This window comes from Hypomesus nipponensis, chromosome 1 (assembly GCF_054491055.1).
Source record: "Hypomesus nipponensis isolate SF chromosome 1, ASM5449105v1, whole genome shotgun sequence".
NCBI lineage: Eukaryota > Metazoa > Chordata > Actinopteri > Osmeriformes > Osmeridae > Hypomesus > Hypomesus nipponensis.
The window spans coordinates 312,041-331,446 of record NC_140361.1 but is presented as its reverse complement, the minus strand read 5'-3'; the positions used below and the strand labels follow the sequence as shown (position 1 = coordinate 331,446).

The 19,406-nt window shown below is 44.0% G+C and overlaps 1 protein-coding gene across 1 annotated transcript; it reads left to right on the top strand.

The window, feature by feature from the left end:
* Positions 1–6,463: 6,463 nt before the first annotated feature.
* On the top strand, positions 6,464–18,676 carry gabra4 (gamma-aminobutyric acid type A receptor subunit alpha4). The gene is made up of 9 exons (XM_084698772.1): positions 6,464–6,549; positions 6,752–6,870; positions 8,062–8,129; positions 8,251–8,471; positions 8,654–8,736; positions 10,976–11,119; positions 11,620–11,772; positions 14,437–14,693; positions 18,170–18,676. The coding sequence occupies exons 1-9, from the start codon at positions 6,464–6,466 to the stop codon at positions 18,674–18,676; spliced, it is 1,638 nt and encodes a 545-aa protein (XP_084554898.1).
* The last annotated feature ends 730 nt before the right edge of the window (positions 18,677–19,406 follow it).

The window sequence follows — 19,406 nt, the reverse complement described above, 5'->3', positions numbered from 1 at the left end:
GTTCCAGTCTCCAGCCAGGCCTGCTGGCCCAGCTGCTGCAGGCTCTGATGACAGGAGGCTCTCCTGACGGAACACAAGACCTTCACAAACGTGCTTTATGAACAGAGGCACTGCAAAATCTATTTTCCATTTAAGGATTTCAAATGGCATGTACATGATCCAGCTTTGCAGTTTGTCTGAGGGTCTGAGGGGATGTGTTCTGTTCTGTTGGATTTAGTTTTGGACATCACCACAGCATCACGCAAGCAGAAGGATCACATAGTTATTGTGGTGTGTCAGAGTTTAGTGTGGATGTTGTCATGGAAGATTTGATGTCACCGGCACAGCGTTGTGTTAGCCTAGAAACCAAGTGTGCAAGATGCATCTGCTTCTGGGCGGGGGCCGTCACACTGGAGACCCTGCAGGAAGGCAGGAGGGAGGAAGGAAGGTGGAAGGGAAGGAGCGGGAAAGAGAGAGAAGGGTGGGAGGAGGGTGGAGTGAGGAATTGAAAAAGGGAGGAGAGGAGGAGAAAAAAGGGAGGAGGAGTATCAATGGTACACTACAGATCTATACACTGCAGATATATCTGTATACCAGTGTGTCAGAAGGTGAGTATACTCTGATGGTACATATCTGAATAGAAGGTTCTGGAATAGGAAAACCCAGCCCTATACCCAGAGAATCAGAATCCCATCTGTCTAGAATAATACCCGTTGTCAGTGAGTCTGTTACCCTGAGAGTTGCTGGAGGAGCGATGTAGGAGGTCTTGTGCTCCAGAGGTAATGTATTCATGGAAAGCAAGGAGTGAAAGCTGCACTTGCACACACCATTAGCTCCAGGGCAAACCCTTCCTACCACCTCCCTTCTCCCCATGGCCCATCCCCCAGGGACACATGTGAGACCAGAAACAGACATGAAGATGTGTGAACGCCTCATCTCCGCCCTTGTTCAATAAATAAATACCTACTGCCCAGTGGTGTAGCTCTGCTACCATACATGTTAGAATGGTCTATATCCAGCCCAGCGTGGTCTATCTCCAGCGTGGTCTATCTCCAGCGTGGTCTATCTCCAGCGTGGTCTATCTCCAGCGTGGTCTATCTCCAGCGTGGTCTATCTCCAGCGTGGTATATCTCCAGCGTGGTCTATCTCCAGCGTGGTCTATCTCCAGCGTGGTCTATCTCCAGCGTGGTATATCTCCAGCGTGGTATATCTCCAGCGTGGTCTATCTCCAGCGTGGTCTATCTCCAGCGTGGTCTATCTCCAGCGTGGTCTATCTCCAGCGTGGTCTATCTCCAGCATAAATGAATAAGACACACCACTCAACTTCTCATGTAAAAAGGGAGGATGAGAGGACAAACATTAGAACACAAACCCCATGCTAGGTTTTCTATCTGTCTTTTTGCTGTCAACAGAAAGCTAATCTCTTACATGGGTTATGTTGATAACTATGACAGATACCCAGATCATTTTTACTGTAAGTCAAGAAAGTATATACAAATCTGGATATGTTCAATTCAGCCAAATGATTAATGACTAACCAGCCAATATATAGATCAATTCAGCCAAATGATAATCGTATTGAAGTTTGAATTTCTTTTTTAGATACTGTATGACCATTAGCCCGACCTTTAAGGTCACATTAATAACTACACATGAACACTACATTACATTTTCTTCATTTAACAGATGCTTTCTCCCAAAATACACAAGTTCCCACTTCCCAGTCTGTGACAATGACTTTGCATCTGGTGAGTGCAGCCAGAGGCCTGGCTCCCCGTGGCTCCTGCTGTGGGATATGGCTGTGAGGCACGGAGTGATTACCAGGCAGCTTGACTCATGGTTCTGACTCATTAGCTTCCTGCGCCAGCTCCAACACCCCAGCCTCATCAACCCCAACCCCCGGAGCTGCAGCTTCTCTCTACCTGTTCCCACATCTTGTTCCCTGCTCCAGATAGCACTGGAGAAAAGACAATCTCTGTTAGACGTTGGGAGTTGAAAGGGACGTTTGTGATTCATATGGTCGTGGTTTTTGATTCCTAATGTAGTGAATGGCATTATTATTGTTGGCATGAGGACAAACATATGGCCACACACACAAATACACACCCACTGACGTACACACAATAACACACGCACATACACATACAGTATTCACACATACACAAACGCACTCACCCACGTACAGTGCACACGCACGTTGGTTCAAAACTAGGTTATCATAGCCGTCATCTAGGCTATAGGGTATATCACTCACAGAACATGGGAAGCTATTTCAAGCAGTCCCACACACACAAGCACACATACAAACACACACACATACAGTATAAATTCACACATAGAAACACACACACACAGGCATGATACTGATGCAAATGACTTCCATCACACCCCTGCCCTCACAGTAAATACATAGTCAGCTTTGACCTGAACTGAATCCAGGGTTACAGAGTACAGTGTGTCATGTTCTGTCTTTGACACAGAGGTCAGGCTTGCAGTGAAAGGTCAGCAGCATAATCTGCAGTGAAAGGTCAGCAGCATAATCTGCCTCACATGACTTTTCTGTCATCACCACTCATGTCCCATGCTGACATTTTAAAACATTCTGCAGATTTTAAACAAACATTTTTCATGTTCCCTTTCTGTGCAGCATGGCCGACAGCCCATTAAACCAGAACATTGTAATCAAAAATTGTATAAAAAATTTGACCAGAACCCTCAAGAAGGGCATCCATGTTAGCCAGCCCCCTCAATGAAGGAGCTTTGCTGTAGTGCATTGTGGGTGGAGGAAGGAGGGTGGAGGAGGGAGGGAGGGAGGGGGGTGGAGGAGGGAGAGTGGAAGGAAGGGGGTGGAGGCGGAGGAGGGAGTATTCATATGTTTATTTTATTTTAATTTTACATTCAGCTCTAGACAGTACCTAGACATCCGATAATGTACAAGAACTTGGACAGGAATGACTAGTCTCGTTGAAACAATACATCTCTCTATCTCAGCGATTCCTAACCTGTGGGCTGCGAGTGTAATGCAGGTGGGCCGGCAAACCAATGAAAACAAAAATATAAAACATTGAAAAATTAAAAAATATGTATATATACCGTTGGTTAATGATTGTTAGAATTCTTACTCGTTTTAAAATTACATTTTGTCTTTAATTCATCATGACCGAAACGCCAATAGTTAAAGATCCCAAGACATGCCGTTTTTGGGTGCTTTTATATAGGCCTCTGTAGTGCCCTAATACTGTATCTGAAAGACCAGTGGCTGCTGGTCTTTCAAAGAGGGGAAGCTCATTTTCGGCCTACATCCTAAAAACGTTACATTTATTTGGCTAGTTCATTGGCTTGTTCACCCCTATGACACTAGCCTAACCTACTTAATTAATTTATGAATTAACAAACAATCTAACAAAACAATATTAATCTCGAAGGAAGAAATGTTGAAATTAGGTTAAACTGAAACAAGGAACGTGGTGTATAATTGTATGAAATGTATGAAGCCTAGCGTCCAGGCCAGCCCACTCCTCCATTCACCCCCAGAGACGCTGAGCGTCCAGGGCGGGACATAATCGCAGCATTTATCCAATGCCCGTTAAGTTTCGAAGCACTGAAAAAAACTGTTCAAAGCAGCCCCATTGAAGTCCATGGAAGCTGAGCTTCAACAGGGAAATGCACTGCGACGCTACGGGAATGTATGAGAAGGAAATCAGTCACTCGACCTGCTAATATATGTAGCTGATTCTGAACGAACTCGTCTTTGATATGAACGTGTTCTAACACATTTAAAATGTTAACACAATAGTAAATATTTGACCATTAATATTTTTAAATGTTAGGGGAAGCTGAGCTTCCCTTGAAGTCTTACAGAAATTGCCACTGATCTGAAGTTTCTTACCTGAAATTCAGACTTGGTGCTGAATTACAGCCATTACGAGCAGTCCCACAATAGGCTTTCCTCAGGATGTGCCGTTTCTGTGTTTGTAGCTTTAAATGCTATGAGAAAGAAAGGCGGGACTAACTGCCATGCTTCGGTCGTTTGCAAGCCATGATGTCTCTCGGGGAAAATCCAATATCGCGCTTGCACGGTCGTAGCTCATTTTGTCATTGGTGAGCCAAATTCTCTGCAGGGCAAAGCAGAGAAAGGGCAGGTAACCTTCCTTCTTATGACGACATAAGGAGAAGATTTTCTAAACCGAGCGTTTAAGCTTTCATTTTCTCAAAGACCAAGAAGAATACCCAGGCCTTGGTTTACACCTATCAACATTTCTAGCCACTGGGGGACCAAAGCAGGCTAGAGAAACTCATATGAATGTTAAATAACGTCCTAAAGTGAAATGTTCATGTCATGGAACCTTTAAGCTTGGCACGTTGACGGTAGCCCAACTGAAATTTCCGCATCAACTTGCATATGCCCTGTTGATGAATAATGTAATAATTTTGTAGATTGAATGACACACCACCCTATCTAAATGTTTTCAAAAAGGAATTATCTATATTTGTGAAGTCAATGTAATGACTCTTCCTCAGGCCAGAAACCATATTCTTTTGTAGATTTTTTGACTATAGATAGATATTTGACTAACCCTCACAATTGTCATCTTTAAATTATTTATTTTTATTTCAAATCTCTTCTTTTTTCATGGGACGTCACGCCGTGTTGTATTTTGGGACCTCGTCGCCATCTTTGCAGGTTCACGCCCTTTCCAGCTAGACCATTCAAAAATGGGAACTTAAATTCCCATGGTTCCTGCCTTAATATCTTCACCATCCGAAAATGTATTATTTCTGTTATTTCTGAAAACGGCAAGATACCCATAACAACATAAGCAAAAACACCTAACGCTAATTTGGTTAAGGGGTTACTGGGCGTGAATCATAAATGTAGCCTGTTGTCATCCATCTTTAGCCTCAGCGGAGCCAGGAGGATACCATGGGAGATTTCCTCGTGTTAGATTTACTGCTTTAAAGGGGCGATTGACTGGGTTTTTGGGGTATTTCACACTGTTCCTCAAGGTCTCCGATAAAGGTATGTAACATTGTTTGGGCGGAAAATTGCCTGCGTGCTGTTCTATGCCTCCTGATACATCCTTAAAATGTTCCCCGGAAAAAACGATAGGTTTTCTCCAGAGCCATAGAAAAAAGATGGCATAGATGGCACGCAAAATAGATGTGTAAACCCGTGTCATAGATACGCAGAAGTATGAGACTGGGTTGGCGGAGCAGACGCTATGCCGACTGCCGAGTCTTCTGCCTCTTTGTTAGGCTGTCACTCATAATTCCCGCCTCTGAGTTGAAGCCACGCCCCCTACGCAAAATCGGGGCCAAAAGTCTGAAACTGAAAGAAAAAAACCTGAAAGTGAAAAAATTGAAAGACAATATTTCGATTTTTGATTGAAACTAATGTCTATATTAAATAATACTATATTATGTACATATGTGGATTTGAGTTTCCTGGGTTTTTAAACATAAGTGCAAATTAAGTAAATGGATGTGTTGTTGGGGCCCGCAAAATTATTTGAGCTATGCAATTGGGCCACGAATGGAAACGGTTGGGAATGGCTGCTCTAGCTTATTAGACTGCTCACCTTCAGGGGTGAACACACACACTTCTGTGAAGGTCCTGTTCTTGTCCCAGGTGCAGAAAAATCTGTGAAGCAGCATGTGGCTTGTCCCAGTTCCTCCACAGTACCTGTGAGAGAGAGAGAGAGAGAGAGAGAGAGAGAGAGAGAGAGAGGAGGAGAGAGAGGGGGGGAGTAGAGATAGAACAAAGAAGTGTGAGCGTGTGCGTGATTGCGTATTGCGACAGAAGTGACCCATTTGAATAGGGAAACGTAGTTGCTTACTTCCAATCATGAGATGGAAAGATGGACCTTTAGGAAATCCCATGTTTTGCACTTTGCTATTGTAAAACATTTCCCTGGAAGCTGTCTGAAAAAAAGTTACATAGAAGTGTGTCTGCCTCAGAACATAAAATCTGAAAAGAAAAAAAAATCTTGACCTTCATTATTGAAGATCCCGGACAAGGAGCGTTAAGCCTCCTGGATGCTGGAAGTAGCACTCTGTTGGAAGTTTCTAACAGGCGGGTGTCTTCCCTCCCCACGCAATCCTTTCACTGTCGGTCAAACCACGGAATGTGTGGCTCGAGACTATCACACTTTTTTACCGTCCGGTCTTTCTTTCAAAACATCACACTTCTGTAGATGGCGTTTCGGCAGTGCGCGCTATGATGTTTATTGGACTGCGTGTACCAGCGTCTGAGACCGGGTGTTCGATGTAGTCAAGCGGACAACTGAAAGGTGTGCGGTCGGGGGTCTGTCTGGAGAGGGGTTTTGAACAGGAAAGATAGCGGCAGATCTGGAGCGTCGTTTTGAACAGGAAAGATAGCGGCAGATGCTGAAGTTGCGCCTTTTCTCTGCCTGTGATCCGTCAATGGGACAAGCCATTCGGCGGAGGGAAATGTAAAGAGAAGCTTAAAGTATGGCATGCAAAGATGGTTTTTGCCAAGAAGGAGATGTGGACTGCGATGCACCCCAGTTACATTTGGACTGTCTTCTACTTGTTGTGCTGGAGTGCGTGGTAAGTTCCAAGGATCACAGATAAACGGCTTATTGTCTGGGACTGTCGCTGTCCATGGTGCTGACACGCGCATGGACATGCGGCGTAAGATTACATTGGGGTTTGAACTGCGAAAGATATCTCACAATGTAATGTTGTAATCAACATAACACTGGCTCGGTGGTCAGAATAACTAGCAGTCTTCCATTGTCTATTTTTTCAGCATAAGGAGGATCACTGGACAGGTAAAAAAGGATGAGAGAATTTATCCAGAGAATTTCACCCGCATTTTGGACAGACTTCTGGACGGCTATGACAACCGGCTGCGACCGGGGTTTGGGGGTATGTACCTACAGACCGTGGGGGGTGTAGCCTGCCTCAAGACCGGGGTAGGCTACAGGCAACCTGCAAAAGCAGCTCTTAATTGGTTTGTGATGTGGAAATGGAACTCTGATGTCACCAGAAGAAATTGTGTTTTAAATAAGTGTGCTAACATAATTGTAATCCCCACTTTAAGCCTATAAAAATGTATTCATTTGGCAGAGTTTCTAATCCATAGCGATGTAGTTTACTGTACATGGAAATTTGAAGCTGCAACCTTATGTTCTGGTTATAAATGCTCCAACTGAACTACACCCATACCCTATTTAACGCAAGACTGTGACTTGTGTTGGAGTAAACATATGTTGCACCAAAAGAACTACAGCTTTCACATGTCACATGTCGCTATGCTTTCAAAAGATTTATGGCTCATAGGACTTTCTTATTTGAAATGGCTGCTTGGACTCTGAATAACATCCACCTCCACACATTTAAGCAAATTTAGTTATATAATCGTCGCTAGAAAAAGCCGCTTAATGCACAAGTTAAGTAGAGAACCCAGATGTTCTTTTAGCTGTACCTTTCCGGACTCATCACTTCAGACTGTTAAATCTATGACACGCACCCTAAAACAGTACTGGATGATATACGTTCGCACCTGCTAATATATGGTACATGTAGCTGTTTGAAATGTTCTGTATGGTCGAATTTGGGGGGGAAAGACTTAAATACGTGAAGTGCCTATCTGAACCAGTAACCTTTGAACGCTTATCTTCAGAACTGTTCCCACAAGTGTTCATCGGGAAGCAGAGCGGATTACTCTCAATGGCCGACTGTTTAAACCTCTTTAGCTATTTTTCATTCCATTATATAAAAGCCTAGACAGAGTTAGATGTTGGTGTTAGACAGCCTATATGCTCTGGCTTGCAGGCTGTGGCTGCGTCTGAGGACAGAGACTCAATTCAACTATGTTTCCATATGAGGAGCACAGGACTGTTTGCTTATGGAAAGTGGTCAAAAATAGCAGTACAGTTTATGTGAAAAGTGTTAGTAAATTAGATTGCAAGTAGTAAGTGTTTAAATGCTTAATGCCACCAGTATTTTAGGACTGACTAACACCTGACTCAGGGAAGGGAGGAGTCTTGAGGTGTGACACACATCTATCACAGGTAACATGTAACTGCATAGCTCACTGACTCCCTCTCTGTCTAGGTCCAGTGACAGAAGTAAAAACAGACATTTATGTGACCAGTTTTGGACCTGTCTCTGATGTTGAAATGGTATGTTCCCTAACAACATCTCCACACCGATGAGTAAAAGAAGACACTGTTGAACCTTGTGAAATTACACTTGAAGAGCCCAGATGTGCGTGTGGGGAGTGACAGCCTGGGTGTTTTCCAGGAGTACACCATGGACGTGTTCTTCCGTCAGACTTGGGTGGACAGGAGGCTGAGGTACGAGGGGCCCATCGAGATCCTGAGGCTCAACAACCTGATGGTGACCAAGGTCTGGACCCCAGACACCTTCTTCAGGAACGGCAAGAAGTCCGTGGCTCACAATATCACTGCCCCCAATAAGCTGTTCCGCATCATGAAGAACGGCACCATCCTCTACACCATGAGGTACGGACTACATTATACACCCCAGTCTTCTCTTCAGCTTTAGGAATAATAGTATTAGTAATAATAACCCAACTTAACAAAGTCTTGGGCTGAGGCTTGTCATTATGCACTATACAATACAAATCTGATGTAAAATGTACAGTTATTATACAGTAACAAAAAAGATGAATGTGTTGCTCCAGGTTGACCATCATTGCACAATGTCCCATGAAGCTGGTGGACTTCCCCATGGATGGCCATGCCTGCCCTCTAAAGTTTGGAAGCTGTGAGTCCAACTTGACGAGCAGGGCTGGGTTACCACCACCATCATTAACTACATCAGCAAATATGGAGGAATACTGAAATGATTTAACACTGTACAGTATCATCATGTACCTCATCATCATTTATCCTCATCATAACACTTCACCGTGTTGTCGTAACTATGGTTACCATCATTCATTTGCAGCAGTTTCCCAAAGTGAGATGACAGTACTTTTTTGTAAAGTAAAAGATGTTAAAACAAAATCATGTTCTGTTCCTGAAACAGAACAATGAAAGATAGACTCAGCAGCTCCTGGTCAGCAGAAATGCAGCTCAAATAAAAGATTCTCACGGAAGGTGCTGCTTATCAAAATGAGAGGAGAGATTTACAGATATCAAATACAGGAGGGGGAGAGGGAAGAGGGAGGGGTGAGGAGGAAGGGAGGGGGAGGAGGGTGGTGAGGGGGTAGGAGGAGGGGGGGGGGATGCCATACAGCATTCTCTGTCCACTTCCCTTCAATTGTCTTCAAATGTGACATTGTAGAGGACAACTTCTATAGCCTGGTTATCAGTAAATTGCTAGTGGTTGAAGATAGTAACCATCCTCCTTCACATCTACCACCCCTCCATCTCCACTCCATCATTACCTCCAACACTCTCCTCAACACCCACATAACACCATTGTCACCCCCCATAACCCTCCATCACCCTCCATCACCCTCCATCACCCCCCATCACCCTTCCTGGGACTTATTGGGACTACCCCTCTACCCATCCCACTCCTCCACCCCCCTCTATCTCCCTCCACCAAACTCTTTCACCCCCCCCCCCCCACTCATCGAGCTGTTACCCCCCCTGCTGGTGGCCTAGAGACAGGGGAGGCCGATCTTATAACGCTGCTGTATCTTAGGAAAGGTCAAAATCCCTCTCTGCCCAAGGATAGCTCAGACCTATACAAGTTCCTCTTCATATGTGTGTGTGTGTGCGTGTGTGTGTGTGTTTGAGTGTGTGTGTGTGTGTGTGTGTGCATGAGTGCGTGTGTGTGAGTGCCACTTTCCGCTCTACATCATGCCTGTCCCCAGCACAGTTAGTCCCATTGAACACAGCCCTACTGGAACACAGCCCTACTGGAACACAGCCCTACTGGAACACAGCCCTACTGGAACACAGCCCCACTGGAACACAGCCCCACTGGAACACAGCCCTACTGGAACACAGCCCCACTGGAACACAGCCCCACTGGAACACAGCCCTACTGGAACACAGCCCCACTGGAACACAGCCCTACTGGAACACAGCCCCACTGGAACACAGCCCCACTGGAACACAGCCCTACTGGAACACAGCCCTACTGGAACACAGCCCTACTGGAACACAGCCCCACTGGACCAGCAGACAGAAGCAGGAAGTGACAGTCCCATAGTGACCATAGTGACAGTCCCATAGTGATCATAGTGACAGTCCCATAGTGACAGTCCCATAGTGACCATAGTGACAGTCCCATAGTGACAGTCCCATAGTGACCATAGTGACAGTCCCATAGTGACCGTCCCATAGTGAACATCCTATAGTGACCATAGTGATAGTCCCATAGTGACTGTCCCAAAGTGACCATAGTGACAGTCCCATAGTGACAGTCCCATAGTGACCATAGTGACAGTCCCATAGTGACCATAGTGAATTAGGCCACGAGAACAACATCATAAAGTCTAGTAGACTGCAGTATATAGTGTAATGAAGCCATTAGACTCTCCCTGTCTTGCTTAGCTCTGCTGCTGGATTGTAGTTTGCAATCCTATCGTGACAGAAAACCTCTGTGAAATCCTTGAGAGGCACCATTTCATGTAGTGATGAACATTAGCATGTATTAAGCCTGTGAGTGGCACGTAGATCAAATGGAGGAGTCATGTGTGACTGGCTGCACAGCTCCAACATGTCTCATTTAAATACAGAATATTAAACTGACTTGCTGCAGGAGTGACATCTGGAACCCATCCAGCCACACACACAGCTTTTCCTTTTGTACTCGTTTATTGTAGAAACAGACATCGCTTCCCAATGTTATAGAGGTTTTGTGCAACCCCTTTCAATTTTAGACATTTTACCATATAAAAAGCCCCATATATTCTGTGTTCATTGACTGTGCCTCTAAATAACTATACAACAAACTACAATAACTCTAAACTTTCCAAACTCCAACCATGGCTGTTCCAGGAGGGGGCAGACTATCACATCCCCTGTGTGTCATGTGTCGCCTACAGATGCATACCCCAAAACAGAAATGATCTACACTTGGACCAAAGGACCAGAACATTCCGTTGAGGTTCCCCCAGAATCTTCCAGCCTGGTGCAGTACGATCTGATTGGCCAAACTGTGTCCAGTGAAACGGTCAAATCCATCACAGGTACTGCCATCACTGTCTGGTACTGTTGATATTAAGGGCTGGAGAGTTACCTCAGGGTTAGGATTAGTAGAGTTACCTCAGGTTAGGATTAGTAAAGTTACCTCAAATTAGGAGAGTTACCTCAAGGTTAGGATTAGGAAAGTTACCTCAGGTTAGTAGTTACCTCAGGTTAGTAGAGTTACCTCAGGTTAGGCGAGTTACCTCAGGTTAGTAGAGTTACCTCAGGTTAGTAGAGTTACCTCAGGTTAGGAGAGTTACCTCAGGTTAGTAGAGTTACCTCAGGTTAGGAGAGTTACCTCAGGTTAGGAGAGTTACCTCAGGTTAGGAGGGTTACCTCAGGTTAGGAGAGTTACCTCAGGTTAGGAGAGTTACCTCAGGTTAGGAGAGTTACCTCAGGTTAGTAGAGTTACCTCAGGTTAGGAGAGTTACCTCAGGTTAGTACAGTTACCTCAGCTTCTACGTTCCTCAAACTCCTGAACTGACCCTTGTCCCTCCTCCAGGTGAATATGTGGTGATGACGGTGCACTTCCACCTGAAACGGAAAATGGGCTACTTCATGATCCAGACGTACATCCCCTGCATAATGACAGTCATTCTCTCTCAAGTGTCATTCTGGATAAATAAAGAGTCAGTACCTGCCCGGACAGTGTTCGGTACGTCTCCCTATTGCTGGAAGTGTGTGTATATATGTGTGTGCTTGTGTCCCTAGGTGTGTATATGTGTGTCTTTGTGTGCCTCGGTATGTGTGTGTGTATATGTGTATATGTGTGTGTTTGTGTGCCTCTGCGTGTGTGTGTGTGTGTGTATGTGTGTGTTTGTGTGTCTCTGTGTGTGTGTGTATGTGTGTGTTTGTGTGCCTCTGTGTGTGTGTATGTGTGCCTCAGTGTGTGTGTGTGTGTGTGTGTGTGTGTATATGTGTGTGTATACGTGTGTGTGTCCCTCCTGCTGGAAGCCTGCTGGTGTCTCAGGCAGCTGCAATCTGTGTCAGGCTCATCAGTGGCTCTGCGTCTGCAGGTTCATTTCATAGCTCACCTGCTGCCTGAATCATGGACATTTTTGTTGTTTAAATGTTTTGCAGTCAAGTGGAGACAACGTGAGAGAATATGATATTAACAATGTCTTCTGAGTGAGGCTGGGAGTGTAGTGTTGTGAGATGCAGGTTACTATTTTATGTGAGAGGTTGGCAGTTGTGTGTTTCTGTGTGAAAGGTTGGGATCGGGGTGTTTCTGTGTGAGAGATTGGGATTAGGGTGTTTTTGTGTGAGAGATTGGGATGAGGGTGTTCCTGTGTGAGAGGTTGGGATTGGGGTGTTCCTGTGTGAGGCTGAATAGAAGAAGGGCGGCCCTGAATGTGTGGTGGACTCAGAGATGGGACAGAGCCAGACGTGGTCCTCTACCTGGGTGAAGGACAGAGATCATTATATATACATAGTAAATCTGCTCTGTTGTTCTGGCCATGGTGAACTTGATTTGCCTGCTCCCCCTCCCAAGCTAATAAAACTGCCCACAGTGTGGCAAGGTAAATATTGTCATTTGGCTCTGTCCCTCGAGCATGTAAGCTGTTGCTCTCCCGTCTGTATGTGTGTGTCTGTGGATCTGTGTGAGTGTGTCTGTGTGTGTGTGTTTGTACATATTTGTGTGTTTTCATATGGTGCATGTATGTGTCCTTATGTGTGTGTGTGTGGGATGGCTGTCTTTTTCTGTTCCGCTTTCTGCCTCCATGTTTCAAGAACTGGTCGTGCCTCGTAGTGGCAGAACTGTTGTTTGGGAAGAAAAGCAAGAATTCACTTGAGGGATGATTAGAGGAATTATGTTTTGTGAGCTCCCCCTGGTGGTTACATGTGTTATTCTTGTTGAAATGACAGGACTTTTAGGATAGACTGAATCAGAGGTTCTGAGTTGTTCATATGTAGAATTGATGTGAATCGGGTGAATGTGATTGGTCTCTATATGTGGGTTTAGCTAGGGTATCATACTGTACATTCTGTACATGCTGAATAAAGACACAGTTTCTCAGTGGTAGAGCATGGGAATGGGTATAGCTCAGTGGTAGAACATTTCCAGATGAGAGCCAAAGGGCAGACAGCTAGGACGTGTGCTAGGAGCGGCACTATGTGGGGCTATATGTAAAAGGGGGTCAGATGGCTGAGCGGTTAGGGAATCGGGCTATTAATCAGAAGATTGCCAGTTTGATTCCCGGCTGTTGTGTCTTTGGGCAAGGCAGAAGGGGGAATGTACCTGTACTTACTGTAAGTCGCTCTGGATAAGAGCGTCCGCTAAATGACTTATTGTAAATGTAAATGTATGTACATTTACTGTAACATTAGTTCTCAGAGCATGATACCTCCAAGGCTCGTGCTGTCATGTTGTGTGTTGGTTTGGGGTTCAAGGGCCTGTGTACAGTCTATAAATGCTAAGTCTATCAGTCCATCTGCAACAGGAGAGTGCATAAATGTTACTAATCATACAGGCTGTAGTTAACATACAAAATGCTTCATGTTACAATTTTTAGTGGAATCGAAAGGACACAAGTTTCATTCTCTAGCTGTGGGCTACATGAGAGCCAAGCGATGCATGTCAAAAAAGGGTTTAAGGGAAAAATAGCGGCTGCATTCATCCGTAAACACGGAGGCAATTTCGTAAACACAGAGGCAGTTTTTTTTCTGAAAAGGATTTGAGCAAGTCTGATCACATCAGTTGTACATCAGAGTATGGGTATGGTTTAGTGTTAGGGTTAGGATGGTTGTGGATCGGGTGATTGATTGTGCTTATATTGACCAAAACATCAGAGAGAGAGAGCTTCATATTAAAGATAGCACTGTGTCTCTGAAGCTGGCTTCCTCCCTCCTCCAGTCTCACTCAAATGGTCATCAGACAGCTTTTGATGACAGAAGGCATAAAAGTCACAGGGGTCAAAGGGGAGCAGAGAGGTGTCAATGTGTCACTGCTGCCCCGGATCTCCAACACAAAGGGGATATTCTCCAAAGCACATTACTGCTGCTTTCTTCTAATCCTAAAGAGATGTGATGCAGCTGTTTTAGTGATGGTATACATCATGGCCCACAGCAGAACTTCACAGCCTCCGAGGGAAACCTTACACTCTCTGGTGCTGCATTAGCTTCAAACGCAGTTCCAGAGTCGCAAGATCACACCAAAGAAAACTGGCTTTACCCCTCTTTTCAGCGAATGTCCCTTACACTGTCAACTGTTGAATGCAGACACGTTGATAGAGACATTTAGATAGATGCGAGTTGCTCATGCTGGAATCAGCATTTGTATCAGTCGGCATCCATTTAAAAACATTTTTTTTGTTCTCAGGCATCACCACAGTGCTGACCATGACCACCCTGAGCATCAGCGCCCGACACTCCCTACCCAAGGTTTCGTATGCCACGGCCATGGACTGGTTCATCGCTGTCTGTTTTGCATTTGTGTTCTCCGCCCTCATCGAGTTTGCTGCTGTAAACTACTTCACCAACGCCCAGCTGGAGAGGGCAAAGAGGAGGCCAGGGAGGTGCCCCCCAGCGCCCCAGACCACACCTGTGAAGGCCAGGGACACAGAGGAGGTGCTGCAGGTACACAGCTTCACTCTCCAGAGACAATCAGCTGCCAGGCTCAGGACTCTGCTACACTATCAACACAGGATTCTCTCTTGCTAATTATCTTAGGATTCTTTGTCTGAATATATCCTTTCTCTCTCTTTCTCTCATTCTCTCTCTTTCTTTCTCTTACCCACCCACTCACTCGTTATCTTACTCTCTCTCTCTCTCTCTCTCTCTCTCTCTCACACACACACACACACACACACACACACCTTCCTCTCAGTTCTGTGTAGATGTAGAATCCTCTGTCAGTTCGTCCCATGCAGAGTCCCACGCCCCAGCTGTCTGCTCAGATCAATGCACGCCATTTGTAATCCATCTCAGCAGCTTAGCAATTTCATCCCTAAAAATTCTAAATATGCTGTGAATGTCCTACATTCTCTGTTGTCTGGGAAAGTCAGTGTTGGGATAAATGTGTGGGCTGGTGGATGTCGTTCAGAGTATTTACATCACCATGCATTTCACATGACACGTGAAATTATGTAACACATTTAATTCATCATCAATGTCTGATATGAAATAAGGTCTTCAAATGAACTGTAGAATATACTGTATATTATACTGCACACAGCTCATAAAATATATGACTACTAGATCCAGCATATTGAGTGTTTCCTGTGTGTTTACTATGGTTAACTGATAGTAAAGCAGTGTACCAGCATCCCTGCTGTAAGATGCCCTGATGTTCAGACCTGGCTGGTATGATCGTACTGTAATGCAGTTTAACCACAACCGGGCTTCAATGGATTAGTGGGTTGCCACGGCAACGTGGCCAGGGCGCATCTGTATAGGTTTTGGTGGGGGCTCTGACGCCCTGATGGGGAATTAGCAGCGTTTTCCTCGACAGCAGCCCTGAAGCCTCACTCAGGGAGGAGGCTGGCAGGGTTAGGGTGGCGGCAGGGTGGCGGTGTCCAGGTTGTGAGCGCCTCTCCCTGGCCCCTGTGTTGCTCCAAAAGCTCCTCTCCATGTGTTTCCCTTCCTGCAGCCACTAGGATCAGAACCAGTGTGACACATGCGCTGGTTGGAATCATTCTCTTTCTGAGGATAAGCTGCTTTGATGCCTATATGGTGTGCTCTGCCACCCCACTGAGCAAGAAGTACTTTCTGACATCAGCTTGTGTGAAAGCCTTGTTTGTGTTCCCTTACAAAAAAGAAGTATACTTCAAGTTTATTTTGTAAGTATACTTAGTATAAAAAGTATACTATTATCATGGTACTTAAAGTATACTAGCAGTGTACTTATTTATATACTTTTTCTGTACTAAGTAAACTGAATTGGCCCACTTTTTAGGTCATTTAGTACACTTTAAAGTACACTTGTAGTGTATTTCAAGGTTTACTTTTGAATACTGCAAAGTAGCCTGTGTAGTGCACTTTCAGTTCATCAAGTATACATCCTCAAGTACTTCAAAGTATACTTTGGAATACTCTAAAGTAGCCTGTGTAGTTCACTTTAAGTTCATCAAGTATACTTCCTAAAGTACTTCAAAGTATACTTTGGAATACTCTAAAGTAACCTGTGTAGTGCACTTTGAGTTCATCAAGTATACTTCCTAAAGAACCTCAAAATATACTTTGCAATACTTTCAAGTGCACTTTCATTTAATGTATGTACATCAACAAGTAAACTTCTAAATGTAATTTTACTATTATTTACTAATGTTAAAATGTTCATGGGCTCCTCAAACGCCTAAGATCTTCAGTCACTTGGCGAGAACGGGGCCCTCGTAACAATTTACTACAAATTTGTAGCTCTTCACCACATACTCAATAACATTCCTAGAATCCAGCTGTTCTTATCAAATGTAACAGTCATTTAACTCAACTTACAATGATAAACTAGCACAACAATGACAATTACCACGCAACAAAACTCTACATTCTAAGCAGACACATTAAAAAAATGAAATTCATGAAGTTACATTTGTATTTCGAATAAACGGCAAACTTATCAGGAAATTTTAACACTATTTACCGCCTTGCATCATGGGAATTTACTAGCCAATGAGCCACACTATCTTCATTAATTCACGTCGTTATTTCGTTCTTCAGTCAGTTTGACAGTATAACCTTCAAATTCTCAAGTAGCTTTTTCGTTTTTTTCCATTAATACTCTAATTGATCATTATTAGTATAAGAGTATAGGGTTTCAGAATGTTTTGGCAGTAATTAAGGTTACAGCTTCAGTAACAAAAAAAGATTCAATGTGCAATACATTAGATTTTCATAGACATGAATAATTAGAATGAGATGGATCTAAAAAATGTAACCTGTAATGTACTTTTAAATTATTTTGACTGTTTTTGCTGTATAATAATAGAAAACATCCATCCTACTCCAGAAAAAAATTATACAATTTTCTGTTTCTAAGCATACTTCTTAAAAGTACGTTATTGAGTAGGTAGTGAAGAGCTACAAACCTGCAGTAAATTATTATGAGGGGCCCCGTTCTCGCCAAGTGACTCAAGATCTGAGGCGTTTGAGGGGCCCATAAACATTTTAATACATTAGTAAATAATAGTAAAATTACATTTAGAAGTTTACTTGTTGACGTACTTACATTAAATGAAAGTGCACTTGAAAGTATTGCAAAGTATACTTTGAGGTTCTTTAGGAAGTATACTTGATGAACTCAAAGTGCACTACACAGGTTACTTTAGAGTATTCCAAAGTATACTTTGAAGTACTTTAGGAAGTATACTTGATGAACTGAAAGTGCACTACACAGGCTACTTTAGAGAATTCCAAAGTATACTTTGAAGTACTTGAGGAAGTATACTTGATGAACTGAAAGTGCTCTACACAGGCTACTTTAGAGTATTTCAAAGTATACTTTGAAGTACTTGAAGAAGTATACTTGATGAACTGAAAGTGCACTACACAGGCTACTTTGCAGTATTCAAAAGTGAACTATTTTCAAAGCATACTTAAAAGTATATTAAAAGTAAACCATGTTCTAAGTATACTTCTTAAAAGTATATTAAAAGTGAACTATTTTCTAAGCATACTTCTTAAAAGTATATCAAAAGTGAACTAAAAGTGTACTATCCATATTTTAGTATACTTATAGTATACTTTAATATACTTATTTTTTGTAAGGGTTGTGTTGGAACAGGAAGTTGCAGTGTTTGTGTTGTGTGTCTCGGTTTAGGTGGTCTTGACTACAACACTGCCTCAAACCATCTCATACGAGTGGAGAGCAACCAAGGCAAGCAAGCACAGTACTGATTCAATTCAGAAAGTATGGGTAGGAAGAAAAACAGGTCTGTTTAGATCTGACTGATAGCAGTGATGTAATAGATAAGGTCCACAAATTAGGAGACTCGAGAGTAAAGATTTGTCTCAGAATCTACATTGTCATGACACCAATTGGTGGCTTTATCGTTCCTAGACATGCTGTGTTGTGTTCTGGCCCAGCACTCATCCTCTCTGCTTGTTTCTGTCTGCAGAGAAACCTTGACACGAATGGACACCTGCGCAAAAGGATGACTACCACCTCTCAGGACCCCCACGCAGGAGTAACTAAACAACCACACACCTCAAGCCAATCCTGTTCAACCACAGTGATGACTGGCAGCTCCTCCAGCCTATCGTGTTCCAGCCCCAAGTCCACCAGCCAATCTAATGCAGCTTCGTCCACCTTGACGGTGAAGAATCTTCCCCCAGCTCCACCCTCCACGTCAGCCACGCCCGGAGACACGCCGTCCAGGGAGAGCACTGGCTCCTCCTCCCTCCAGAACCTCCTGGGCCCCAAGCTGGAGCACATCCACATGATGGGAAACAAGATGGAGCCCAAGCAGTCTCCATGCTCCCAGCCCACCACTGCTGGAATGGGCGGGACCAGTAAAATCGACAAGTATGCCCGCATTCTCTTCCCAGTGTCTTTCGGGGCTTTCAACATGGTCTACTGGGTGGTGTACCTGTCCAAAGAGACCATGGAGACCAAAGTAGGATAGTTTCATTTCATGTGAAGTCGGAAGGAGGGTAGTTTTATTTCCTGTGGAGTCCGAAGGAGGGTAGGTCTGTTTCCTGTCTCAAGTTCAGGTTGGGATCCATTCCAGAGTTGGGATGTCACCCAGGTTGTTTGAAAACCTGTCAGATCTTTACAGATAAAGAGAGACTCTGTTTCAACACTAGCAGGTTCTCTGGACTGGAGGGATATCCAGGGCAGGTATGAGGACATATTTGTTTTGCTTTGTAAAGGTCATCTTACAATGCGAATGGTAACAAAATCTAAAAATAGTCCTAAGTCTAAAAATATTGTGACAAAATGATGTGACATTAAGTTGGATTCTCAGTGCCCAATGCCCTAACATGGTGGACAGCTCTGTCACTTTACCATGTGTCATGCACACCTTGATGTACATTTTTACAAAGTAGGATCGCTTTGAACCTAGAAGGACACAGGGGAAGTGAGCCCTGCGTCTCCGAGCGGGAAGAACCAACAAGTCTCACACCCTGCAGTGTGTCCTCACACTGCACCAAGGAACCTCACATCACGTGAAGACATCGTCAAGAAAGTGTTGTGTGGGTAGTACTTTCAGAGAAGCATAAGAAATAGCTGGGTTTGGGAATGTTGCATGCTACACCCTGGTACCGTAATTGAATCATCGTTTAGTTTTGAGTTGGCCTGAGCTGTCGTACAGAAGCCATTCGTGAATTCCAAGCTTCTTCGCACCGTCTGTG

Excerpts from the sequence above, each read along its gene's own strand:
- gabra4 (XM_084698772.1), top strand. The coding sequence starts at position 6,464 with ATGGTTTTTGCCAAGAAGGAGATGTGGACTGCGATGCACCCCAGTTAC. Across the intron at positions 8,130-8,250 it reads CTGTCTCTGATGTTGAAATG|GAGTACACCATGGACGTGTT; the intron begins GTATGTTCCCTA and ends GGTGTTTTCCAG. Across the intron at positions 11,773-14,436 it reads ACCTGCCCGGACAGTGTTCG|GCATCACCACAGTGCTGACC; the intron begins GTACGTCTCCCT and ends TTTTGTTCTCAG.